Source organism: Dromaius novaehollandiae, chromosome 10 (assembly GCF_036370855.1).
Source record: "Dromaius novaehollandiae isolate bDroNov1 chromosome 10, bDroNov1.hap1, whole genome shotgun sequence".
In the NCBI taxonomy this organism is placed as follows: domain Eukaryota; kingdom Metazoa; phylum Chordata; class Aves; order Casuariiformes; family Dromaiidae; genus Dromaius; species Dromaius novaehollandiae.
In genome coordinates this window covers 2,205,553-2,233,143 of record NC_088107.1, presented here as the reverse complement: position 1 = coordinate 2,233,143, position 27,591 = coordinate 2,205,553, and the positions used below count along the sequence as shown (strand labels likewise).

The window sequence follows — 27,591 nt, the reverse complement described above, 5'->3', positions numbered from 1 at the left end:
CTCGCCAATGTTAACTGCCCTGACGTTGCCTGAGCTGCAGTGCTTTAAACCCAATGAGGAACTGGCTCTTGTTTCTTTCGGAGCTGAGTGCAGCCCCGCATGCCAAATAAACGAAACATGTATATTCATAGTTAGAAAGAAACAGAGGATATTTAGCACATTGGAGAAAGAGTGAAACAGAATGTTAGATGATAATGTAGAGATTTCATACCTATAACGTCCAAGTATCAGACTGTGATCTGTTCTCTTCCCTGTGAAATGCTCTATATATGGGATGATAATCATAGTAAGACATGTAACGTTACTATCCCAAAGTCATGTTTATCACTGCTTGAATTCCTGGCACTTAAAACGTGCAGGTTGCTTGGGAAAGTAAGGAAGCTTAATCCCCATGTTAGCACAGCCAATGTGGCATGTTTCCATGTCACATTAACAGGCTATTGTTGCTCTTTGCTGTACTTAAAGAACACTGAAACTTCAGAAGTCTGTGATAGTTATTGTGAGCAGTTGTGTATATTTTAATTTTATTAGTATTCTTTCCAGTGAAGATTTATTTATGTATTTGAAAGTGCTTCCTTGCCTTCCTGGTACCTTGCTTGTGCACGCATTTCATCTATTCAAAGGCTACTCTGTCAAGAAATACTGTTTACACTGTGTTCATGAAAACTGAGCAAACTTCTTGTGATCCTTGTATTAACTAGTATGCTGATTTTTGCATAGCAGAAATCACAAGACATTGATTGGATTTAATTAACTTTATTTTAAATTACTAAACTAATGACAGTAGACAATACTGCAACATGTTCATAAGTAGTAAAATCAGTGCTCATACTGTTATGTTATTAAATCTTAATGAAACTATTCATAGCAGAATTTGTATTTATTATTTAGTATTACATAAGTAGAAAAGTTTGTCTTTTGAAATTCAGAATTTGTTTGTTGAAAGAAGATTGTCTCTTCCTAGATGTGTAATCAGAAGATAGTGAAGGGTTGTACAGTTAGCAACCTTTGGGTTTTGCCTGCCTCTCACCACATGGATTCTCCTTTACCCCTGTCAGAAGATGATATAAAGAAAGGTGAGTGTGTTGTCAGACACCAGATGTATTCTACAAAAGCAATTTTGTTTGCTGTTTGAAGGAGCTATCTGGTAATTAGTTTTTTTGGCACCTCAAAACTTAAAACAATTGTGGTCTCAAGATTTCCAAGGGTAGAGGCCAGCTTCAGACTACTTACCTGCTGCGTATGGTTGAGATCCTTAGTGTCGCGGCCCGAAAGGAGTCGTTCAGGACGACCTCCCTCCCCTTGGGGCCAAACGACCAAGTTCGTGATGCCCTTGGACTGAATTAAGGTGAAACGACACCAGCCAACCAGTTTTAAGATTTATTAACACAAAGATAGGGCATGTGGTCAAATAGGATAATTCAATGGCGAATACTGCAACTAGCTAGACAAAAACAGATCTTACCAACATTCAACAAAAGAGAGGGGGAAAGAGAGAGAGAGAGAGAGAGAGAGAGAGAGAGAAAGATATCACCACCCGTGGATCCAGCGGCGTCCTGTTGGTCCTCTTCCTTTGGGAGTCTCGGCAGTGGGGGGGGGCTCCCGTCTGGTGGTAGGTGGGTCCTCTTCACCCTGGGTGTAAGTTTTGGTGGTGCGCGTGCAGTAATTACAACTCGAGTTGGGTCTGACCCTAGGTTAGCTCGGAATGACACGCGTGCAGTGGTTACAGCTCGAGTTGGGTACCTCCAAAGAGGGACCCTGAACAAAGAGATCCCTGGGCAATTATAGCTTTTTCAAATTAAGTTTCCCACCCCCCCACGTGGTAGTTCAGACCAATAGTAATTTTTGAGTCTGGGGTCTCCTGCTCCTTATTGGATCTCATCGTTGTTCCTAGGCAGGCTGTTTCTTTTCTCCCTTATCTTTTCTGTTGCAGTTTCTGCAGACAGGTGTGTCTTCCTTCCTATAGGTGTGTCTTCCTTCCTCGGGTCCCACCATCATCTCTCAAGGTCTTGACAAAGAGGTGGTAACTCCAGCAATTAGCACCGTTTCAGCAGTGCACAGGAATGCAAATTGCTGGTAACGCCCTTATCATTCCCGCCTGCAGCAGCTCTGGGCCCTTTCTCACTGTACTAGGGAGTGCGGCCTAAGGCTTCAGCAAATTTAGCCACTCATGCCAAGCAGGTTTTATAGAAGTTGTGCTAAAAACGGACAATAATTTACAGTCCAGATCCCAAAGTCTCTGCCCGATTGCGGTCTCGTTCAGTGCAGGCTCGGTGTGTTCTGGGTGGTCGCAGGGAGACCATCTCGGGGGTCGCAGCAGCCCAGTCCTGTTTCCGCCAGGGACAGATGGCTTGTTCGGGGTTATGGCCTGCCTGCACCCCATGCACCAAGAAATGTTTAAGGCAAAAAATTCATTCATCTGTCCGCCACACCACCCCGTGACTTAAACATTGATTGGTACGTCTCCTTCCTGAAGTCTTCATCCACAGTGGTGATATGAGATATCAGAAAGAAGTATAGAAAGGGTAGAACAAGTCATGGGAAGAGTAAAAGGAACGATACAGGTTCAGGTAAAAGGTGCTTAACAGTGGTTACACAGAGGTGTTGCCCAATGCAAGCTCATGCTTTAACAATTTTAGCAACTTTTAACTTCACAGAACACACATCAAAATTGAGTTAACGAAGGTAAGTGATTGTTACAACAGGTATAACAGCTGGCAAATGCGGTATGGATGTCAATATGCAATTTGCTCCTTCAGGGTAAACTGGGAATGGGTTTAAATAATGGGTACTGTGGTTGGCTGTGGCCAATAGATGGCACGGATTTTCTTTATGCCGTCGGGTGAGGTGGTAGGAACAAATTGCATGTCGGATTAATTGAACAAAGCAAGGAATTGTACAAGGTAAAAACATTAAAGCGGCAACTGCACCTAACAAATACAATATTAACTGTTTCACCCACGGTGCCCCCGGTAACCAGGACCACAAATTGCCACTCCAGCCGTTCCAGGTTTGGACGGGGACATGGGCTATTTTTCTGATATCTTTGGTTAACTGGAGAACTACCTCCCCTACATCATCTATTTCTAAACAACAGTTGGAAATATTTAATTTCCCACACACCTCTCCCTCTTCAGCTAACAGATAGTCTAAAACCATGCGGTGCTGAAGGATTGCCGTGCGCATCTGTTGGGACTGCAGAGTTAAAAGATCTTTTGCATCAGCGGTTTTGTTGGTAATAATTTCTAGAGCCACTTTTAGGTTGTAAATTGGTTCTCTTGCCCCCGATATTAGTTCATTAGGATTCCAGGTTGCAGGCCCGTAATGTTGAACTATTCGTTCAGGAGGCCACTCATTATTTCCCCATTTTTGCATCTCACCCAAATCTACCTTAATGGATCGCGTCTTACGGGCAACCCTTCTGTCTCCGAGGTTATCATATACTTTTATGCCTAACCAAGGTCCGCCTGTTTCTGGTAAAAGGAAAAACAAAGGTCTGATAATCCCTGTATAACAAATTCCCGACCACCCCGCGGGTAAAAATTTATATGCTGTGTGTCTGCAGATCCAATAATGCCCCTTCTTAGCTCCAATGCCCTGAGCAAATGGCCCGTTTATCCCTGGTGGGAATTGAAAGTAAGTTGTGTCTCTGTCGCCCAGAGGGCTGAAAAATGTGGTTGCCCCATCACCTATTTGGCCGGTATAATACCAAGCCCCAGAAGTGCCTTCCCATTTGCAGGTTTGCTTGTAAGGGGGATAATTGGGTCGTTGGAGAGTTAAAGTTTTGTTTTTGTTTGACCAGTATCCCTCAAGTCCCTGATGACACCCCGTTTCATTGAGCCACATCCATAGGTGGAGATTCCTGTTTTTGTCGAGCGGCTTATGAGTGAGTGTCCATCGACATTTACTTTCCCCCACTTCGATCCCTCCCTCCTGGGTACGAATTAAACAATATTGCTCCATGGCTGGAAACTGAATTGGCCAGGTCCCACTGTCGTCCCACATGTCGTCCACGGTTTCGCTGTAATTGCTTATGATCTGGTCTGGGGTGAGGGATGTGGATGTCCACGGCCAGCTTGATAACCCTAGCGGTCCTCCGCAAACCCAGCAGTGGCTTAAATTGAAAGTTTGGCTTACTGCTTTCACCAGCAACACGAACTCGTTGTTCTCGAAGAGATTAAATGAGTTGGGGGAAGGTAGAGGGAGTGGTCGTTCGTTGCCCTCATGGATGCATCCTTGAATCTGGATGGTCCAGAGCAGTAGGTGCATCTTGGTCAGACCACCACCCTTGAAAACATAAATAAGAACAAACTCGCTCCTCAGGTCAGAGGGAGGGAATAATCCATTTTGTGTGAATCTTGTGGGTTTTCCCACTAGCATCTTTTGCTCTCCAAGTATATTTATTATTCTATTAACCTCCCAGCAGTTTTGCTCCCAAAAAGGAAGCCATTCCGGGCAGCCTTTGAACACCATATATGAGTCCATGTAGATGTGTACAGGGGAGGTAGCCTGGCCTTTGCATTGGAATACGCTCCACACTGCAGCCAGCTCTCCCACCTGCGCACTGCCCTCTCCCTCTGTAATGATCTGCTCCTTAGTCCCCACTTGCAGCGCCACAGCCTGGTATCTCCAGGTTTTCCCTTTCTGCTTTGAGGAAGCATTTAGGATCTGATTGGAAAATGGGGGAGCTACTAGAATTACAGAGGGGAGTTGGGGGGTTTCTTTATTCAAGTCTGCCTCATCTTGTATATTTAAAACTTTAGCAGCTCCCTCTGTTACGGAGAAGACTTTGCAATAGTGCTGTATTTGTGTGTACCATTTTCGTACAGAGGCTCTCTGAGCCACCCCGTCAGGGGGCGGGGTCCCTGCCAGGACCGCTTTGGTCACCTTAAACGGACCTTGGAGAACTATGGGTTGCTTTCGAATAGTTCGTTCAGCCTCCCTTAGGGTGAGGCTGACTACAAACATCCCCTTCTCCCACGTAGTGTACTGTTTTTCAGCGTCATATAATGGTCTGGCAATAATTGAAAAATCAGGAATGTGCTTCCTCCAAAATACGAGCAGCCCTAGAGCATGTTGCAGGTCCTTTTTGGACTCCAGCATTTTAATTGAGTCTAAGGAGGACAGGGTATCCGGGGGAATGCAGGTCATCCCCCCCCTCCACCAGATTCCCCAAAATTTTACTTCACTGGAGGGAGTTTGGATCTTTTCAGACGGAATTGTCAGCCCTGTCTGCTCTAGGTGAGCAATAATGTTGCACTGTGTTCTCTCAACGTCCTCTACCTGGCTCCCTCCCATGAGCACGCCATCTATGTATTGATAAATTTTGACTCCCACCTGTATGGGGACAGTTTCGAGCTCTTGTGCTACCGTAGGGGGATGCTTGTACCCCTGAGGTAGTTGAGTGAACTTGTATTGCTGTCTCTCCCACGTGAAGGCAAAACGCTCTTGGTCCTCAGGCTGCAAAGGGACCATAAAAAACATGTATTTGACATCGATTGTTGCCATCACGGGGTGGGACTTCTCCTGGATAGTCGCTATTAATTCAGCAATATTTGGCACAGCAGCCATCAGTGGGCCTGTATTGTTATTCAGATGCCGATAATCAATTGTCAATCTCCACTTTCTGTTTGGTTTACAGACTGGCCACACAGGGGAGTTACAGGGTGAGTGAGTGGGAATAATTATCTCCTGTTCTCGTAATTCAGTTATTACAGGGGCAATTCCCTCCCTTGCTCCTAATGGCAGAGCATAGGGTTTGACATTGATTGTTTTTGAAGGAGGAAGTGCGGGTGCTGACTGAAGCAGCCTCGTCGAGGCTACAGGGAGTCCAAATGTCCACTCTTTTCCTCCCAAGTCTACCCAGGTACGGCCTTTTAGTAGGTCAAGTCCCATAATATTTGTTGGCAAATCTCCTAGTATCATTGTGGTTTCAACTGGAGATTCATCACCTGGCAGCCAGCATTTAATTCGGGCTGTCGGTTGTGGTTTAGAATTACCAAAAACATCAGTGACCCAGATTGGTTTCTTATTGGCCACTATTCCATTGTTATCAGCAATATCCTTCCGAAGAGCTGATATCTGGGCCCCAGTGTCTACTAAGAAAGTAACTGGAGTTTTAAAGGGCCCTAGTGGGAAAGTTATCAACAAGTCTCCTCTGCTGTTTTCTGTGAGCCTCCTTAAGTGGACCCACTGGCCGTTCCCCGGCTCACTTAAAAGGGACAGCTTGGGGGGTTTTCCCGACTCCGGGCTTTTAAAATCAACCACATCAATTTCCTGGGGTGCAGACGGGGTTACTACTCTAGGTTCTTGGGATAGGGGAGCAGGATCTTTGGGATTTGAGGAAGATGGGGTTCCCCTTATCCTGTCCCAACTTCTTACCAAACTTTCCAGGTTGGGAGTTGGTAACCTATCCATGACTTCTCTGGGAATTCCCTTTGAAATGCCTTCTGCCCACAATAATTGTCTCCTGCTACCCGACACCCGTACCGGTTTCCCAGGATGTGGGGGTCGCGGCGATTTATGTTGCCTCCCACCTTCCTCAACTCTTCTTATTTCTGCTTTATGCTTTGTTTCCCCCTGGCCAGTGAACCCCATACGCCTTCTGTAATTAATTAGTTCCTGTGCCACTTCCCCCCAAGTCATGTCAGGGGAGCCTCCCCTTCCCCTCGGTCGGAGAGCTCGTAATCGGTCTTGCAGCTGAACAGCATATAGCTTTAAAGCATCAGGAAGTCCCCTGATCAGAGGATGTAACCTCTCGGGGTCTGCCACACACTGCATGGGGGAGGGCTGCTGCGGAAGCAGCAAACGGTCATGCATCAATTGGAGGCAAGCAGTTTTCTGCACGCTTTCCAAAATGTGGCCCGCTGTGGGTGTTTTAATAGAAAAAGGGTCTCCTCTTTCCATTGGGTCTAATCCTCCTGCCCAGTAGGCTACCCTCTGGGTCAAGGACCATGGTTCCCTATTATCATTTGTGGTTAGGAAGACTCCGGGTCCCCAATATCCTCTAGCCTCATCTTCGCTCAGCAGAATGCGATCCCCCCCAGTGAGGGAGACTCTCCACACATACTCAGTTTCAGTTTCCCGGGAGCCCCGGGAGTATTTTTCCTGTATTTTAGCTAAGTCCTGAGGGGAATAGGGGATAATACGCGTGGTATGTTGTTGAATACCCCCTTGACCATTATCAATGGTTTCAGTTTTAATCAAGGGTCTCATTACTACGTTCCCATCTCCAGGATAAAAGAGGTTCCTGCTCTCTTCTAATTCTTTAATTGGATATATGGATTTTAGATCAGATGCCTGTTTTCCGTCTAGTTTTGCCAAATTCGAGAATCCCAGTTCACTATCATCACACCCCCGCCTGTTTTCTTCCAGTTCAGACCGCAGGATTCTCTCTCGGTCTAATGAGTCCGATAAGATTGTTTGAAGTCGCTGAGTATGGTTGCGCTCAGCAGCGAGTTGACTTTGCAAGTTTCTCACCTGTTCTTGCAAAGACTCAATTGTCTCTTTGTCTCGACTCTGCGAGTTTCTTATCTGTTCTTGCAAGGACTCAATTGTCTCTTTATCACCTTGCCTCTCCCTCTGGGCAGCAATTAGTGCCGCCCCTAAAACAGCACAAACTGTTGCTTTTCCTTTCCCGGTTTGTAGTTTTCGTTCCTTTGCCAAAAGAGTGATCCTATCTGCCACCGCCTTTGAGTCATGCCAATTGTTTTGGGCCCAAGCCATGCCAGGAAGAGAGGGCAGGGCTTTATAGCCCTTCAATTTTTCAAAGAGAGGATTATCCTCCATTGTCGGATCCTCAAATCGATCCCGACAACAACTATCACACAACACAAAAGGAGACTACTCCAAATTATTCAGCCTACTGTGGGTTCACGTACCCAGTGTGGATCTTTACAACAAGATCCTCTGTTCTCCAAATTATTCAGCCTACTGTGGGTTCACGTACCCAGTGTGGATCTTTACAACAAGATCCTCTGTCCCCGCTCCTGGCAGGCACTTCCCAAGGAAGGGGCCACGCTAAGGGCCCTGGTCCCTTCTGGTAGGTTCAGTATCTCAAGGGCATCCTGCCGACTACGCCAATTATGTCGCGGCCCGAAAGGAGTCGTTCAGGACGACCTCCCTCCCCTTGGGGCCAAACGACCAAGTTCGTGATGCCCTTGGACTGAATTAAGGTGAAACGACACCAGCCAACCAGTTTTAAGATTTATTAACACAAAGATAGGGCATGTGGTCAAATAGGATAATTCAATGGCGAATACTGCAACTAGCTAGACAAAAACAGATCTTACCAACATTCAACAAAAGAGAGGGGGAAAGAGAGAGAGAGAGAGAGAGAGAGAGAGAGAGAAAGATATCACCACCCGTGGATCCAGCGGCGTCCTGTTGGTCCTCTTCCTTTGGGAGTCTCGGCAGTGGGGGGGGGCTCCCGTCTGGTGGTAGGTGGGTCCTCTTCACCCTGGGTGTAAGTTTTGGTGGTGCGCGTGCAGTAATTACAACTCGAGTTGGGTCTGACCCTAGGTTAGCTCGGAATGACACGCGTGCAGTGGTTACAGCTCGAGTTGGGTACCTCCAAAGAGGGACCCTGAACAAAGAGATCCCTGGGCAATTATAGCTTTTTCAAATTAAGTTTCCCACCCCCCCACGTGGTAGTTCAGACCAATAGTAATTTTTGAGTCTGGGGTCTCCTGCTCCTTATTGGATCTCATCGTTGTTCCTAGGCAGGCTGTTTCTTTTCTCCCTTATCTTTTCTGTTGCAGTTTCTGCAGACAGGTGTGTCTTCCTTCCTATAGGTGTGTCTTCCTTCCTCGGGTCCCACCATCATCTCTCAAGGTCTTGACAAAGAGGTGGTAACTCCAGCAATTAGCACCGTTTCAGCAGTGCACAGGAATGCAAATTGCTGGTAACGCCCTTATCATTCCCGCCTGCAGCAGCTCTGGGCCCTTTCTCACTGTACTAGGGAGTGCGGCCTAAGGCTTCAGCAAATTTAGCCACTCATGCCAAGCAGGTTTTATAGAAGTTGTGCTAAAAACGGACAATAATTTACAGTCCAGATCCCAAAGTCTCTGCCCGATTGCGGTCTCGTTCAGTGCAGGCTCGGTGTGTTCTGGGTGGTCGCAGGGAGACCATCTCGGGGGTCGCAGCAGCCCAGTCCTGTTTCCGCCAGGGACAGATGGCTTGTTCGGGGTTATGGCCTGCCTGCACCCCATGCACCAAGAAATGTTTAAGGCAAAAAATTCATTCATCTGTCCGCCACACTTAGGACATAACATATTGTGTGTTGAGCACCCTCCTCCCTGAGCCAGTTATCTTGTATTGTGTGGAGTTCAGTTTCTCCTGTGAAGAAGAATAATTACGTGTGAGAGAGGATTCTTGCATGACTAAATAAAATGGTCAAAATAAACAGCCATAATTAATATCTGGTTATTGTTCATTCGATCTTAACTAGACCTGTACTTGGACTATTTTATTAATCAGTCCATAGTCATTACTATGTTACGGTTTACAAGAGTCAGTTCTCATACATTCTATATATTAAATTGCTGTTCTACAAGCCCTTATTCCTTTTCAGAAGCAGCGCTATTGCAATATATTTTATGTATATGTCAACTTTTATAGGCAAAATTTACCTTCCTTGAATTTCATCATTGAAAGAAAATCACTGCTTTTTTAGTTTTGATTGGAATTGGAAGAACTTCGGTCTGTCATTAATTTTTTTCTTTGCAGTTACTAACTGACTTATTTTTTTGTTCATAACTGGAGTGTAAATGATTTGTTCAGTAACTTCATCATCTTCTAGGTATTCTGAGCCTAACTGAAAGAAGGCTTATCCCTCCAGCAGCAAAGATAACCCTCCAGTCATCTCCTGTTGTGTCTAAACCAGCTCCTCTCCATGAATTTCACAAACAGCACAGGAAGTCAGTTGCAGGTGAGTGCAAAGGGTTGATAACAACCATCAGTTGCATGTACAACTTCACTTTCAGGCTCTCTTTTATCTCCCAAGGAGGCAGCTGGCTAAGGAATACTTGGTGAAATTATAAGTAGTACTGAGTGCATCAAGACATGCCTAAGCATCCTGTGTCTTTCAGTTAAATGGGAGTTGGATTTCTAAATCCCTATGAGTATTCGGTCTCTGTTCATTCTGAAAATCCTTGTAGGTTCCTAGCTGCATGTTTCACATTTTAAGCACCTGAATCTGAAGATTTGACCATCAGCATTAGGATAAAGCCAATGTTACTGTAGGTCACTATAAACATGACTTACAGCACCTGATCAAAAATCTCTCTGCCAGTGTGATTACATGAGACTCCTAATAAGTGATTATACTCTGGGTAATGGAATTCTGATCTGCTCCAAAGTCTACTCGAAATCGTTACCATTTTGGCTGCTGAAGGCATGTGGTAAACCTATCACTGGTAAGGAAAGGAGGGTGAGCAAACTGAGCAGAGAGTTTACTAGCAATCCCTACAAATTTAAATGCTCTTATAATGAAAAGGGGTGGTTGAAAACTAAAATTATATCTGGAATAGTATGGAGTAAAAGCGCTAATATTCTTAGGTTGTTATCCTGTGTGTACTGTTGGCTGGCTGGCATATTATGAACTTTAGAATGTTATATATTACAACTGTGATATATTTTCTTGTAGCCTAATCTCAGCCCTCATAATAGCAGCCTGATATAGCATAGCTAGGCTTATGGCTGTCCAATGACATTCCTCAATGGTTTTTAGCAATGGCTCCTGAAAATTACAACTCACTTCGACATGAGAATAAACTGAAGTATGCCAATACCTAGTGGTAGGTGGTGGAGTATCTTTCTGATGTTATTACTGCATTTCCTTTAGCAATCTATGCCGCATTTTTTCTGTTGGTGCAGGAGAGATTAGTAGAGTGGACCCTGAGAATACAGCCATTTTCACCTTTCCAAACTCAAAGGAAGTACTTGGTGACAGACGTTCCTCTAACAAAGATTACACTGCACCAGCTCCATCCAGCAACTCAGTGGTTTTGTCAAGGAAATCACCACCGGTGTGGAGACATCCAGCTCAGCGGCTGGAATCTGAACTGCAGACTCCCTGTCAACCTCAGGTATTCAGACAGGGAGGATAATGAGAGGGTTTTTTCATGTTTTTAGTGCTGTCTTCATCAGGTATGTCTTAAGAAATTATTGTACATCATTGAATTGGTACAGGAGGGTTTGAACTAAAGCCATTAAATAGTAAATATTGCAGTAAATAGGAAATATTTTCTGTGTTGCTGGTTTCTGCTTTCTCCTACCTAAAACTGTCTGCCTTTTTCATAGAATCTTAGAAAATGGGTCTGAAAAGGATCTTATGAGGTTATCTAGACCTCCAGGCAGAATTACCTGTACTATAATATTGCTGACAGATGTTTTTCTAACCTGTTCTGAAAACTTCCAACGATAGTGACTCCACAGTCTCCCTAGGCCATCTGTTCCAGTGCCTACCTAACTGTCTTTACTGTTAAAAAGTTTTTTAATGTCTCATTCAAATCTCCCTCACTGCAGTTAAGCAAATGTAGTGTTTCCCTTTTACAGAAGATTATAGGGAGATTTGACCTTGACTACTTAATGCTTGTTCTTGATCTCCATTCCCTTTACGTCTAACTGTAGTGTTCCATAGCAGACTGTCTGAAGTTTTGCCTGATCTTTCTAGGCTGTCTGACTTTTGTGCTATCGGGGAGATCAGAAAAGGAAAGAGAGAATCTAAAAATTCAAAGTAAAGCGAACTTGAGAAATGGAGATGGGAGGTCAATGAGTTATTAATCTACATAATAATTCTGTAAAAATAGTTTGAAAACAGTGCACTTGGATTGAAAATCAGAGCTAATGAGTTGCTGGCTCCATTTGCTAGGGAATGCAAAGTTCCAGTAAGATTCAAGAACATTCATATTTCAAGTTTTACCTTGGGTATGCTAGTAGGGCAGGATGCTACCCTTCTCCTGGGATAGGTGGAGGCAATCTGAGTGTAGGAATGCTATTGTAGTTACTGTCTGATTGTAGTCTGGTGAGTCACTGTAGGATTGCGGGATCAGCTGACTGTAAGAATGCCACTATAAGATTATGTCATTATATTCGATAAAATCAAGCATAGTTCCTTCGTGCGGTTCGTGTATTTCCATCAAAATGTTCATAATCTTGCATGACCTCTGAGGTATTTGTGTGGTAATGGGTTTTATGGTAAATAGGGGCTAGACTTTGTGGTTATGACGTGTATATGTTAAACCAATACTACTACATTTCAGACGCATAAATTCCCACAGTTGTGTGGTAAATGGTAATACAGTAGTATGTCTTGACCACTCGTTTGCAATCGATGGCAATTACTCTTAATCCGTGGTTATGCTTTTTCCACAGACCCCAAAAACGTCTCCATGTCAGCTCTTACAGGATCCATGCTTTGATTATGATATTGCTGTTTGCAACGGCACTATAGATCGGGAAGACCCAGACTTTCTGGCCTTCAAGCAACATTATTGTTTATCCTGGGGGAGCATTGTCTTTTTCTTGGAACACACTGAGAAGCTTCTCAAGGACTATGCTGTACCCGTGGCTACAATAAACTGCAAGAAGTTGGCGGAAGTTGCATCAGACTTTGAGCTTAATGAGAATCCCACCAAAAATGACATTCTCTCAGTGATAAAGAATCAGTCAGCTGTGAAAAAGATCTTAAATCAACCTGGCCAAAGATACAAAGGCCAAGGTGGTATTGAAATGGCTGCTACAAAGATCCAAGCAATGTGGCGCTGTTATTGGGCCAGAAAAGCCTATGTCCATTTCAGGCAGCAGCAGTGGGCATCAGGTGTGATTGCCATTTCTTGGCTCTTGCATAATCACATGGCACGTGTGAAAAAGACCCTGCAGGAATCACGTCAGAGACACCTGGAGAATTTTTACATCAGGGCCAAGGTGTGCAGTGCTACCAGCTGTTACGGCAGCACTTCTTTTCTAAACATCTCTTGCTTCAGTGATTGCAATAAGCTGTTTCCATTTTTTTTCCCCTTTAACCATACACTTGTCCGAGGATCATATTTCATCCTTCATCAGCGATTCAGCCTTTGTGGCTGTAAAATCTGTTGCTGTGTTTCTACTGAAAATGTCCCTTCACTTTGACTTCAGTAGGTCTGTCAGAAAATCAATGTTTTAACTGCATTACCTTAGTTCCCTATATATACCTTGTGGCACTTAATTTGCTGAAAAAAAATCCCTCTCTTGTCTACATTGCTGTCACCACTTTGTCAGAAAGTATTTAAGTTTGCAGACAGCCTCTTAATTAGTGCTCACAATTTCATTTATGTTTGCTTTCTTTTTTTCATTCATATTCTGTTAATTAAGTGAGCAGCCTCTAATCTTCCCCTGCCAGTAGCTTCATGTAGCCACCTAATTAAATTAATTGGGGAAGATGTTTTAAGTATGTAATTAAATCAATTAATATAATTTATGCCTGGCTTAACTGTACAGTGGAAAAACAGCTGAAGTTTGACTAGATGAATCCACTACAGCTTCCTGTCACTGATCAATGCTCTTCTTGATTTTTAGCATCTGGCAGCCAACTGGAATCGCATCAGGACCTCCAGGAGGACTATTATCCATATCCCATCATTAGGTATAACACTTTTGCCTGCAAATCTATCAGCAACCTCTATTACCCACCACATTATGACTCCTTGATTGAGTTCAAGGAAGGCCCCTTGTTTTATTCAAATTGGTCTCGGCAGGAAAATGTTCTCGACATGATGAGAGTAATAACACAGGGCCCTCGCTCGAAACGGCGTTTAATTTGGGGATTAAGCAAATAAAGTCATTATGTGGGGGCCGCTATTCAGTGGAGAGGTGATTTGCTGTAATTTGCTTTCATCTGTATGAAATGAACTAAAAAGTTGTATTTTTCCCCCTGAAATAACAGATAATGTTTTCAGTCTTCTTTAATGATAGGAAAACATGGGCCTGTGTGTGTTGTTGCTGTTACAGCAATAAGCCAGGATATTGCTTGTACACTGTTTTTAATCAAATGTGCAGTCAAAATGATAAGCTACATTCTCTGAAATTATTTAGTTCTAATTACGAGCAGATGGGATGCTTTATTTGCACCTAGGGCGCCTGAGCAAAAGGAAATGCTGTGTGAACAAGAATAATTAAGAAGTTGAATAGTGTTTTTTGCGCTTAAATAATCTGCAGTTTCATGTTAATTAGCACTAATGTAATTATTTAATTACATTTATGAATTGGGGAGCTTAAAAGCTGTTTTCTGCAAAGCAATGGCAAAATATAGGTGTTTAGAAGTTACAGAATATGATTTCTTGGGAATTTCTAAAATGCACTGATAATCTCTTAAAACATGAAATCCTGTCAAAATGCTTGTAGTTTGATTTATGCTTTGCACTTACATAGCAAATTAATTGACCTGAGATTTAGGATTTTGTAAAATGAATTGGTTAAGACTCAAATTAATGAAAACTGTAAATAAGTTTTAAACTCTCATTTTTGGAGCCTGGATAGCCTTTAATTTTATGATTCTACTGACTGTTTAACAGAATATGTGTTTGATGAACAACTATTTTTAATTACACCTCTGTCTTAGTCTCATGTGAATATGCTAGGTTAAATCATATGACTGAATTCAATTTTAAAGCAGGAGCATTTAAAAATAATATGTACATCCCAGTGCTCTGAACTAGGTAAAAATGTAAAGGAGAGCATTTATACAAGAAGAAACAATTAAGTGGGTTTGTGAATTCAAAACTCAACAGTGTTGTTGCACAACAGATGCTTTCAAAACAGTTTTAAAAGTTCTTACTACAATCAAAATGGTCTAACAAAAAAATTTACATCAGGATGTCCCTGGTACTCTGATGGCTTTGTAAGATCCAGCAGAATTTATAAGTGTTTTGAAAATCTTTCAACCTCTTAAGTAAATTCTAAAGCTGCAGGGAAAATCCACTTCATCCAGCACTTCACATAGAGCCCAGGCCCCAAATCTGTACCATGCTTTATTCCGCGTTCTGCTGTAAATGCAGGCATTTATATATGTGCATGTAGGAGGCTGCAGTGCTCAAGTGGAACTTTTTCCCTTAACGAAGAAAAAAGGCAGAAGTAAAGATAATTTGAGTGCAGATGTTTTCTTAGAAAATAGGTTTCCTAATTTAAGTAAGTCATGAAGGAAATGTATTATGTCATCCAAGAGAGGGATTTGAAGGTGCTATTTGAAAAAGATATTCATGCTTGTTTATTTAAAAAAAAAAAAAAAACAAACCTATATTGAGAGTTCTGGCAGAGTTCCTTAAGGTTTTGTGCATGTATGATTTATAACATGATAAGCATTTAGTTTATTAAAAAGATAATGTGGATATATTGCTTTTTTCTTTGGCAATATTAAGATTGAAATGTTTTTGAGAAACATCAGCATAAACTAAAATGACTAGAAGTTGACCAGATTTGTTTTTTTATAATTTAAAAAAATTTGTGTTTAAAATTTGAAAACATGAAAACAAGTCTGTGAATTAAAAACCTTTTAAATATAGGAATAGAAATTTTTTTTATTCTGCTCCTGCACATTTATTATTTTAAAAAGTATTTGTAAAATTTTGGGCCAATTACTACGACACTTCCAGTTACCAGCATTGAGTAGTTTGTTCTTGAGTATTTTCCAATTATGCTTTTGATCTGCCATATCTTGTAATAGTTGTTTTGGAAAAGAACTGCTAAATATCCTCAGCTATGATACTGAAACATTTTGCCTTTTATTTAACTTTACGGAACACTAGAATGAAGAAGCCTGTTTGAACAGACTTGTAGCAGGTTAGACAACTTGAACAAGTAACGTGTTTCATAGTCTAAGAGGACTAAACATGCAAAATGTCAGCTGGTTTCACTGGGATTTTCTTCAACGCCTGAGTCATGGGTCGTCATAAAAATGTGTCTAAATTACAAAACTGGGACAGAGTAGATGAACACCAAGAGACAGGTTTGACAATATGCTGTTAGTGATTTCTGTCCTCAGTCTCATTAGCCAAAACCAGAGCCTGAGACTCTCTGGTCACGTTTCCTGGGCTTCAGCAGTAAGGGCGAGTCAGAGTTCGGTTTTCTTCTCATACAAGTGGAATTCCAATAAACTGAGATACGGTCGGAACTGGGTTTTTCAGCATTTTTCATTTCAAGAACAAGTTCAGGCTCATGTCAAGTTTCTGAAAATAATCTAGTGAAAGGGAAAGTGAAGGAATCAAATTGTGCGGCTGTGAGGAACAAATGTTTCCATTTATTTCACCAAAACAAAAACTAATTTTTTTTAGGAAAGCTGTTTCAGTTAAACTGTAGGCGTGCCAAGTATAGTGGGAAAAGTCAGGTATTATTTATTAGACCTATCCTGAGCACTGAGCAGCCCAAGGTGGCTGCGTCCTGGACAGCTTATTGTCCTCCTTCTCCTTCAGACCTCGGCCTGTGGCTAAACGGTCCCAGCCCTCCTGCTCCCCTGCTTTGTGCTGCCACTGATGCTTTCTAAGGCAAGTTTGGAAACTGTTCTGGATTCTCTGCTGAGGGAAGATGCTTTGAGACAGGCAAAATTTATGAAGAAAATGGCAATTAAGGGGCATTAGGTCATGGCTGAGGTTGAAAGAGGAGGTGACAGCAGGCCCTTTGCCATTAATTCATTCGCCCCTTTTTAGTACTTCTATAACTCTCCCTACGCTTACCCCGTGCAACCTGGGATTGTTCTGCTGAGGCCATTGAAGAGGAAGAGGGAGGAAGGACGCATCCTCAAGTGCTCTGCCGTTGCCAGCTTCTGCCAACGCCGCTGCTTTCACACACAGCTCCCAGTTTAATTTCATCAGATACCGGCATATGGCACCTAAAGCAGTGGTTCTTTGAGTCGAAATAGGAGCTTTGGCTTCTGGCAAATGCAAATTTATGCGAAACACTTCACATGTTTCAGACCAAATGTGAAAGCTCAAAATGTTAGTAATGCATAAACCAGCTGTACACAGCAGAGCAGAAATGAAGGCCAAGGTCTTGGTTGTAATGCAACTTTTAGAGTGTGATCGCTGTATGTGTCACCACTTCTGGGTGGATTTTGTTTAAACTGCATGAAATGGAATATTAAGCACCTGCCTTTAATAAGCAGTGTCAGGTGACCTGCCAGGTAAGAGCTGAGCATGAAATGTATCAGGTGTGAGGATTAATGTGGTTCATAATATCAGCTGGAAGGTGAGTGATACACAAGGAGTGAATATTCCTCTCATTAAATCAAATGGGCTCTTGCCAGTGGGAGCTAATATACTGTGAACTAATGTTTTGTTAACTTATTTCAGAAAAGTACATATGGTAGTTGGTATAATGCTGTAGCGTATCTGCAGAACTACAGCCACGTGCAAATTTTAACTTTTTATTTCATGGCTAACATTAGCTATTATCTCTTTTAAGTAATTACTCATTTTCCAGGTGCTATTTGCATGTAATTTTCCTGCTCAGATGAATTCCTTAAGAACAAGTCTGTTTTCATGAGCAATTTAGTGTGGGGAAATCAGCTACTTCCTGTGTTTGAAATTTGAATCCTTTGAAATTGTTGAGCAGCATTGTTAGTGGCTTAAAATTGGTTTCTGACTTAGAGAAAAAAATGAAGCCCTGAGTCTCAAGTTAAAGTAATCGAACAAGCTTTTTCAAATTACTGTAGTTCAACATAAGGTGTGGGCCAAAGCTCAACATCTTCTATTTTGATGTAATTCTGCAGGTACATGGTATGCTGCGCTAAATACAATGTGCAAGTTTTAAGAGAAATTACTAAGAATAAAACTGGTCATTTCCATTTCTCCATTTCTATTATGTTTTGCTCCCCTGTGTGCAAAGTGGCATTGCCACATCATCTTAGTGTGCTAACTGATTATTTACAGTGATTGTCCTTACGGTAAAAAAAGAGGTAACTTTGCCTGGAACATCTACTGTTGATATCTTCCAAAATGGAAGCACTGAAATACTGAACAACTTTCAGTCAGACTAAGTTTTTCTGAGTTTCAGATGATTAGTCATGTGCAGATATATGGAAATGTTACATGGATTTTGTTAACAGATCAGTCAAGAATTTGTCAAACACTGAGTGTTAGGCTGAACTTACTATCGATTCAATCACGGCTTGCAGCTCGCAATACACGATGTGTGTGTGGTTGTATATACACACTGATTAATTTAGAATTAACTCAATTTCAAATCTACAGAATTAGAGATTATAATTACAATGGTCATGTCATTTGCAGCAGTCTTTTAAAATGCGAGTATGCAATCAGATGGGAGGCTAACCTCCAAGCAGAAAATCCTAGCTCAGACAGGCTGCCACTCATTCATCCTCTGCAACAAAGTGGTCAGGTATCACTGAGACATCTCTTTAATGAAGTCTTTTTGTTGTCTTTTATCTGTGTGAAGGACAAAATGTACCACTCTACCGGGATTCTCACTTAACGATGATAACATTTTTTTTCCTGTTTAAAAAAAATCCAGCAGCTTAAAAGACTTAAAATATTCAAATGTTTGTAGTTTTGAATTATAAAGCTTTCTAAGTCTGTAATATTTAGGTCTTTATTTAGAATCTTATGTCACACAAAAATGTTACATCAGTTTATTAATAAAATAAATTCATAAAGATGATGTAATTTATGCAATACCATCTTTGGCATTTGAAATACTTTTATTACAGTTTTTTAATCTTAAAAACAAGATGTCTTTCAAATATATGCCAAGAGGTTTCTGAATAGATTTGGGGTGGACTTCACTTGTTTTCCAGGGTATTCCCAGTGCATCCGTGAGCATATTCCTGATCTTGCTCTTCAGCAGAATTTGCAGATGGGAAGGCTGTGCGACATACTGGGTATGTTATGAGCTGTTGCCTGCCTATGTTTTGATTGTTATTTACCCATATTTGTGAGTAAAAGAGAATGACTGATGGGGACTTTATTGCTATATTAATGTTAAATATAGAGAACATACAAGCTCAGAAGTAATTTATCTGCTATGCCATTTGCTCCTGTCAAAGTTATTCATAAGAAGAGCCTATTGATTCTTTCTGACTCTGTGATAAGGTGAAGCAGCCTGATCCTGTGGCATGCTGAGCACCACAAATGATCAAAAGTGTTTAGTGTTCTACAAAATTAGGTAGCTAGTTCTGCTAGTGTGCATTCAGACTCATGGGGGAAAAGGTGTGCTAGAAAAGAGCAAGCCCTTATTTAAACCATTTTTTTTTTAAATTAGTGAATGAGGCAAGAGGCATACATTAAAAAGTTTTTGCTAGAATGACAGTCCTCTTTTAAGCAAAGTAATGAAGAATATTGTTTGTCAATGACCAACTTCATTGGCTCCCTGGAATGACATACTTTACATGATTCATATATATTTCAGTATCATTATTATTTTATAAATGCCATTTAGTAAGTTTGTAACAAAATATATTAGATGTAGAAATTTACAGTTGCCTAAAATAATAATGTAATTGCCTTTATATATTATCTAGGCACTAATGTTGTTTTCCCATAGTACAGTTTTATTTTTTCAGTTTTTAACATAGATTTTTTTAATCTCTAAAAAGATATTTAGAAACTTAAAGGGACAAAGTCAACACATTATACAGGCATTATTTCTCGCCCTAAAATCTATGAACATGAAAACCAGTTCCACTGCAGAATATAAGATAGATCACAAGTAAGATACAAACTAGTCAATTATTAACTAAATTATTAACTACATCAGATGCTTTACCTGTTCCCCTCAGAAGAATATTGGCATTTACCATACTGGTTTTCTTTTTCTTTAGAAGGATTTTCTTGCTTGATGTGACCTGCTACTATCTAATCTGTCTCTGGAGCCCCACTCTGTCCAAAGCAGACTTTTATATCTGTTTATAGGGTAGTGTTAGAGTAGTAAACTGTTTTGCAGCATTTTATTCAGCAAATTCACTTGGACTTGCCAGTTTTTGACAGTGCTTTCAGCATTACAGCCAGCATGGGCGAGTAGTTACTGTGATTGGTAAATTCTCAGGCTGATTTTGCAAGTCTGAGAAAATGCTTAAATGTGAGACTGAATATTGACTAAAGATCTAATGAACTGTTCTTTTAACTATTTTTAAAAGTTGTACCGTAATGATCTGTGTTATATAATGGTTCCACCAGGGCTGAGGCATGGGGCTGGCTGTCAGATGCTGTAATGCTTTAGTTGAGATTTTGGCCTGACATTTTTAGTGTGGGTTGTTTGCCTGCAGCAGTATGGCAGAACAAAGTGAACGAGCAGGGTATCTCAGTCCTTTACAGTGTTCGGTTCAGGGTTTCCTTACTCCAATCCTTGCTTTGTTTCTGATTCGCTCCCATTTAATAGCATTTGTCCCTGGCACTTTCAGGGCTCTTCTTCCTGTGCCCAGTAAAGACAATGAAAGACTTCCTACTGATTTCAGTAGGAATTGGATCAAAATCCAGGAGTGCTTTTTGACAGGATATTCTGTTCATGTTGCAAGGCCAGTTAATTCATTAGCTCGTCTATTAACATTCTTATTTTAGAAGAACATGGTGGTTTAAGTTTTCCAAAATGACATATATTAATGCCTTTCACTTTCTCACCTCTAAGTGTTTGTATATACACTGTCTTTCAGCCCAAGTTGTTTCACATGCAAAAAACCCAGATTTTCACACTGTGGTATTTAACTAGCTAATCTGCACACTCACATGCTCAGCAATAGTTATTAATGGTATCCTACCGTGAGCTTTTATGTGGACAGGACAAGAATAGGAACAGGCCATGCAAAATCAAGGCAGAGTATGAAATTGCAATTTCATCAGCTTTCTAAACTTAATAGCTCGGTTTTATAATTTACTGAAGTTAATGGGATATATTTTTAAAGCAGTGCACAATTCCCATTGATGTTAATGTGAGTCGCGCAGATAAATCCCCCTGCAACACTTTCAAAATTCTGCCCCCAGTACGTTCTGCAGATTGAATTCTGAAAACTAGCTATTTCTTTGGGTTGCTGACCTGTCTTCAGAGAAATGCTGAGGCATAGAAAAAGCAGTTAAACTATGAAGATTTGGGAATTACAGATCCCGTTTTTATTTTCCGTGTTCTTCTGGGGAAGCTGTTTGTTAGCAAACGATGAGGGATGATCAGATAGCTGCTCTGAACGGAGCCTACCTTTCTCCCAGTAATGAACATTGTGCCCCTTTGTTTTAGATGCCAACGTGGACGTCATCTACATCTGCCCCCTTCATCTGAGTGAGGAGTTACTGCAGTATTACAATAAACTCCTGGGTCTGCAGGCAGCTGTTAGATCTGGGAACCCTGAGGACATGGGTGACCTGCAGGACAGGTTCAAAATTCTCACCCCTGAAGCTATAAACAGCTTCCCTGTGAGTTTGTCTTCTAATTACTACAGCTTGAGGGATGCAGTAAAATTAAATTGGAAATTTTATAACTTGTAACGCTCTGGTACACATCAGTGAAATATTATTGCAAGTTTAAGAGCTTTACTGATTAGACTACTAGTTAGAGCATTGGAAATAAATATCCCAGTTTAGCTTTATAGACTTAGTTGAGATAGTCCTATATTGGCTACCTATAGACCACTGTCCATTCGTAGTATATGTTTGGGACTGTGAACTTGATAGATTTATATCTCTAAGCAAATCGTAGCAATAAACCATTCTTATTACTCAAACTTTATCTCTGGGTAGCCCAGCATCCAATCATTCATGTGTTTGTAGTATTTGTTGCAATGAAATCCAATTTAGAGCTTCTTAAAGAACAGAAGTTGAAACTACTTAGGTTAGGTAATACAGAAATATTAGTTCTCAACCTGTCAAGCCATTTTTAAATCCATATGCTGGAACATAGTCTGAAAAAAGACCTAAACTACTCTATACTATGTACAGTGTTTCTGAAAATACTGCAATGCAGTGAAGCTACTATGCAGTGAAGAATTATATATTGTAAATATTAAGTCCACAGTATCTCAGCTGAGATTTGACTTTTATGAAATTTTGTGATGCATTTTATCTCTCTAGTGTCTAAACTCAAAGCCTTACTCCTGTTTTCAAAATATATTAAGATCCCTCTCCTAAGTATTTTGATAGGCATCTGTATCATAATTTGTACCATATTTTGATTGAAATTAATGGCTTCAGAAGGTAAAAAAAGAAGTTTTTTATATTTAGTAAATATGTTGCTTTTTAAAGGTAGCTCTGTAGTAGCATGCTGTTCAGCAAAGCACTTAAGTATACATAAGAATTCATTTCTGTCCTTGAAAACACGTGTGTGAAAAAGTGCTTAGCTATCATACTGTATAGGAAGGGACTACTGAGTCAGAGCTGTCTGCTAGGTTTGCCGTAGTTAAGACTGTTCTGTACATATGAATGTGTTTTTCTCTGAAGTTAGAGAAAATCATCAAAATGATACTGTGTGTGTTTTTAAGAGCTGGCTTTTCTTTAGTTTAAGCCTTTTGTCTGAACACTGGAAACGTACTGACATTGCATATGCCTGTGCTGAGCCATAATTTGGCCCTTCATCTTGTAAAGTAAATTACTTGGATGATAAATCCTTGCTAAACACCAGGGATACGTTTTATTCTTTTTCAGTTGAACTTTGACAGTTGTAGCTTTTTTCCTCTGGATACTAGCTCGTTTCTCCAGTACTAACTACCACATGTCAAAAGCTTTAAGGAGCCTTCTAAGTAAAATACACCAAAAATATCACCTGAAAATCTTCATTTTATGGACTGAAAGATGTGCTGATCAACACAGACATGCTGACCAGGAATAGAAGATGCATTTACCGACTGATTTTTGGTCACAGTGGTTTGGCTGAAACAGCTTTAATGTGAAAGCAGACCATTTTCAGATATTCCAATTTCTGTTGAAACATTTCAGGCAAAGCTTGTTTTACAGGTGAAGAGGAAGCAACTCTGTGAAGCCTAGTTGTGACAGTTATGCAGCTGTGATTTACTGGGAAAGCTATGCCTGCTCAGGTGTAGGGGGCTCACCTATTTGCAAGGGCTACATGGTGCTTTCATGGATATGGTTATGCTTCTCACCCAGTTGGAGCATGCTGAGAGGTGTTTTACTGCCAAGTGCCATTGATAAGAATGGGCAGTCATAGGTTTTACATGATACCAGGTTGAGGTATAACCTTGGCTGTTCAGTGTGGTACCCCTGTTAATATATGAAATCCTCAAACTGCCTTGTTTTCACCAGGCATATGTCCTTTACCATACAGTAGCTAATGTGTCCTATATATAGGATATATCTTTTGTGTGAGGAAGAATCTGTACTCCTAACTGATGCAAGTCACCCACTGGCTTCAGCAACCATGAATTTAGCTGTCATTTCGTCTGTGTAATGATTAGAGCTTTCTAGGTTCTTTTTAAGTATCTCTCATCTGGGTTATTTCATAAAACCTTTCCATTCTACCTAGATGTATTTAAAGTTATTCCTAAAGTATGAAAGCGTGGCTTGAAGGCCATCTCTAGAAATCTCCTGTGAGCAATTCTGGAGGTACCAATCAGCCTTAATCAATTTTCTAGCTGTTTTGGCAGAATTGGATGGGGCAAAATTGGTGGAAAAGGAACGCAGACATAGGCAGCACTGTGCCAGTCCTTGTGTCTGCAGAGGGGAGGCAGAGAGGGACTGGGAGAAAGGGGGTGTCCCTATATGTTTGTCCTTCAGTGGTCGCTAGCTCTTACAGTGATCTCTTGCGACCCCATGCAGCCGGGTGCAAGGTGAAACAGGGCTGAGACAGGGTAAAGCTGTGCTGATCTGCAGCCAGCAGCAAGTCAAACTGTAGCGGTAGCTTTGCCCATCATGGTGAAACTGATGCCAGGTTCAGCTTTTCTGATCTCAGGATTTTTTTTGAAAAATCAACAGGCTTGAGAATCAAGAACTAGCCTTTTGACTACTGATCATTATTCTCTTCAGCCTCATGCTGGAATTCTGAGGATTCCTTGGTTCTTCTGCTTTTACCTTCTTTCACTCGCACTACCGTATATCATGGCAGCCATACCACTCTTGAAGCAGGAATGAACTAGATTTTACAGCCTGTTTCCTGCACTCCTTAATTAACTGTAAAATCCATTATTGAGAGACACAAAGCAAATCTCTTCCCTACATCACCGCTCGTGGCCCCAGGGAGCAAGTGACCGGGGCTGGGAATTGATCCTGTTCTCTATGTGGCCGAACTCTGCCACGAGACCGGCAGCGCGGCCCGTCTCCCTGCTTTTAGACCAGTGCTTGAGAGAAAAGAAATAACCAAATCAGAACATTAAGAGTGTCTGTTTTAAAACTGACTAAAGAAAAAAGACTCCAGGGTGCTTTTGTTCTCTTTTCTCCTGTAGCTTCTGTGACTCCCTTTTCCTGCTACAAGTTTGAAGAGTATCTCATTTCTCTGACATGTAGCTCAGATCTCCCTGCAGTATGTCTGACCCCTTCACGGAGAGACTTGGGCACTTCTGGGAGCTATTTGTTTGGCATGAGAAGTCACTGAGGAGGGGACAAAAGAGATTTCTTTTGCCCACTTCTAGGGGCTCCTCCATCTCCATTTTACAATCATCCCCATCTGTGAAGTGGAATCAGGATTTGTGCTTCAGTCTCTGGGGAGGAGCACTCAGGACTTTGAAGGAAAATATTCTGGGTTCCCCAATCCTGGAAATGCCTAACAAATTCAGTGTTTAAGCTACCCCGAAAAGTAATGCTTTCCTGAACTGGGTCTAAATTAGATGAAATTTCAATGTAAAGAAGACTTCCTTTTCATTTGTTTATGGCAATCTTTTGCAATGCATGTCTGTTGTAATATTCATCCATAATATCCATCCCTATCTGTCCCAGTGCACCTGTGTACCTTCACAAAAAGATAACTGGGTTATCTGCAAATGATGCATAGGATGTGTTGTAGCAAATATTTCTGAGATTTGACCTACCATGACTGATGTTGTTAGTTTAAATTTACAGGTTATGGCATCTCTGAGCAGCTTGTCCAGCAATAGATATTTTCTTTTTTAGAAGAAATGAAAAATTATTTCCAAAAAGTTGAAACACTTGTACTTTAAACAACAAAAAGCTCCTATCCCCTCCTTGAGTATTCTGCAGTTGAGTTTACAGTAGCAGTCAGAACTACTGTATAATGGAAATGTATATCCCCAGTAATTTAATGTGATCAGTGAAAGGTTTTGTAAATCAAAGTGTTTTATTCTCAGGGAATCACTTAAAATACTGCTGAACTGTATGGTGAAATACATTCTCTGCTATAGGGGTTTTTCTTCATTTTTTGTATTGATTTTTAGGCGCTTTAGAGTTAAACCATGCCAGAAGTGTTGCTGAGATGAATCACTATTATCCAAAGGCCACCAGCTTCTTTGCCGACTGACAGAAGGATAATTCCGCATGGATCAAATAAATACAGATGTGTAGTAATTAGTTCTATTCCCAGTGAGCCCATTTCCAACACACTAAAGATGTGCACGATTATGGAGCCTCACCCCAACAGCTTTTATCAATTTAAACTGCTAAGCTACAGGATAGGTCATAACCCAGCCTGCTATTAATAATGTATTTATTGTGTGCAACATTATAAATTAGGTTTATGGAATAGAAAAGAACACCTTTTAACAAGAATAATGTTGTCTTTATACAGAGCCATCACATGTGCCTAGCCACGCAGCTGAAGTACAGTCCCAAGACGATCAGAAAAATAAAAATTCTTATCCAGAGCCGAGATGCCTACATTATCGGAGGGGTACCCCACAAAGATGACTTAGCAGTGGCTGACATGTTAAACGTGCCTATATTAGGCTCAGTGCCAGAAGTGGCTCATCTCTACAGTACCAAGTCTGGAAGTAAACGCATCTTTGCCAGCGCTTGTGTGCCGACCCCTCCTGGAGAGTCCGACATCTACAGCAATGAACAGGTAAGCAGGAGGTGGTCTGCGATGCGGCAACAAGCAGAGGTTTGTTTTCACCAGGTAGGATGCAGACTTTGCTCTGTCACCTGTATAATCGTAATAACTGCATTGATTAGACTCTAGCTCAGTTTAAGTCATGTATGAGGTTTCTCTTCTTTTCTCTTTTTTTTTCTTCTGTTGTATCTCACCAATTAAAAGCAATCCATCTCCCAATCAAGAAGTAATCCAATTGTTCTGATGTTCCTCAGATTCTTTCTTGAGGATACATAGGGCCTCTTTTGGTCTAGTTACTTCAAACAGCTTGGGTTGCTGAGCCATGGATAAAGTCGTGGCCTCAATGAAATTAATAGGAGTTTCACCAGTGACTGAAAATACAACAGGGATTTCTGGGAAACAGTGTTTGAAAGGAAAATTTCACATGTTTAGGAAGTCAACTTGTTCAAATTCAGATTCACTGAGCATATCTGCAACTGAAATTTTATCTTGTATTTGGTTTTTCATTGCTAAATTCACCTATATTGTTAGCGTGACCAGTAGGAAAAGAACAAAATATTACTAAACTCAAAATTTTAAAAGCAATAATAAGGCACAGGAGTTTTCTATACTGTGTTCATTTCACATATATATTTATTTTGCATTCAGGAGCTCAGTGTTTCATTCTATAAGCTAATTCTGCAATTTGCAATGATATGTCAAAGTATGGTCTGTTGGGTGGATTTTTTTAAAGTATTTTTTATAGCAGTGCTACAGCTAATACAGGAGAATAATCAGGGCAATTATTTGTAAGCATTCCTACTGCTTAGAGCTTTTTCCATATTGCTTTGCTTTTTATTAATCACCTTTAGCACTGAAAATAATCTCAGATACACAAATGTATTGCAACTTCCATAGTAGGAATAAACAAATACACGATCGATGATCTGAAAAACAACTGTTTGATTTGTTGTTAAATAATTTGTATGAATCTAATATTTTTGATTGATACTACAGTGTTACGAAAGTTCTACTTCTGTTGTTTGCTCGTATGAAATATTGACTTTGTTGGTTAAATAATCAAAGAAATGTGATGCTATATTAAAGCACAATTCAATTTTCACTTAAAGATAGCACATAACTCTTCTGATTGGTACAGTCCTTACAATACTATTGATCCTTTTCATTACTGTAGGGGAGTCATCAAGACAAAAACATTTAGGGACTTCTTGAAAGCCACAAATAATAGCATCAGGAATGCACACAAATTCTATTTGAGGTCAAAGTCCACAAAATAAACAAGGAGTCCCAAAGACTACTATTTCAAAATACATGCAATGCAACAAGATCTGATGATACTTTCACCGGGTTCAATGGGCATTCACGGTTTCTGAGAGGCTAATTGCATACTACACCAGCTGGGCAAAAGGCAGTTTAAAGTCATGTAAATCTGTGTACATGTACATATAAATAATTAGCAGAATTTTTATAAAGCCTGCCTTGTAACTCTTTCATATATTTATAACCATATAGTGTACTCTCCAGTAGGAGAATTTCACAGATGTTTTGCGGATGCTAGAATCTGGCACAACTGTTTCTCAGATTTTGCAAATAGTCTAGTCCATCCCATGTTATTCCCTGTCAAAACCGTTTATTGAGCTGTACTGATTATCCAAAACCTAAGATCCTGATCTA

The 27,591-nt window shown here is 40.8% G+C and overlaps 2 protein-coding genes across 2 annotated transcripts in view; one reads left to right on the top strand and one right to left on the bottom strand.

Annotated features, from left to right (window-relative positions):
* IQCH (IQ motif containing H) overlaps nucleotides 1–27,591 on the top strand; it is an 84,522-nt gene that overhangs the window by 17,455 nt on the left and 39,476 nt on the right. Inside the window, exons 6-13 of the mRNA XM_064517850.1 lie at nucleotides 965–1,076; nucleotides 9,800–9,928; nucleotides 10,876–11,087; nucleotides 12,376–12,927; nucleotides 13,558–13,624; nucleotides 18,785–18,868; nucleotides 21,211–21,386; nucleotides 25,657–25,929. Coding sequence (XP_064373920.1) covers nucleotides 965–1,076; nucleotides 9,800–9,928; nucleotides 10,876–11,087; nucleotides 12,376–12,927; nucleotides 13,558–13,624; nucleotides 18,785–18,868; nucleotides 21,211–21,386; nucleotides 25,657–25,929 — 1,605 coding nt within the window. The remainder of the gene's footprint in view (nucleotides 1–964; nucleotides 1,077–9,799; nucleotides 9,929–10,875; nucleotides 11,088–12,375; nucleotides 12,928–13,557; nucleotides 13,625–18,784; nucleotides 18,869–21,210; nucleotides 21,387–25,656; nucleotides 25,930–27,591) is intronic.
* On the bottom strand, nucleotides 1,368–9,242 carry LOC135329415 (endogenous retrovirus group 3 member 1 Env polyprotein-like). The gene is made up of 2 exons (XM_064517851.1): nucleotides 8,364–9,242; nucleotides 1,368–4,287 (listed from the first exon to the last, which is right to left on the bottom strand). The coding sequence occupies exon 2, from the start codon at nucleotides 4,267–4,269 to the stop codon at nucleotides 2,677–2,679; it is 1,593 nt and encodes a 530-aa protein (XP_064373921.1). The 5' UTR covers nucleotides 4,270–4,287; nucleotides 8,364–9,242; the 3' UTR covers nucleotides 1,368–2,676.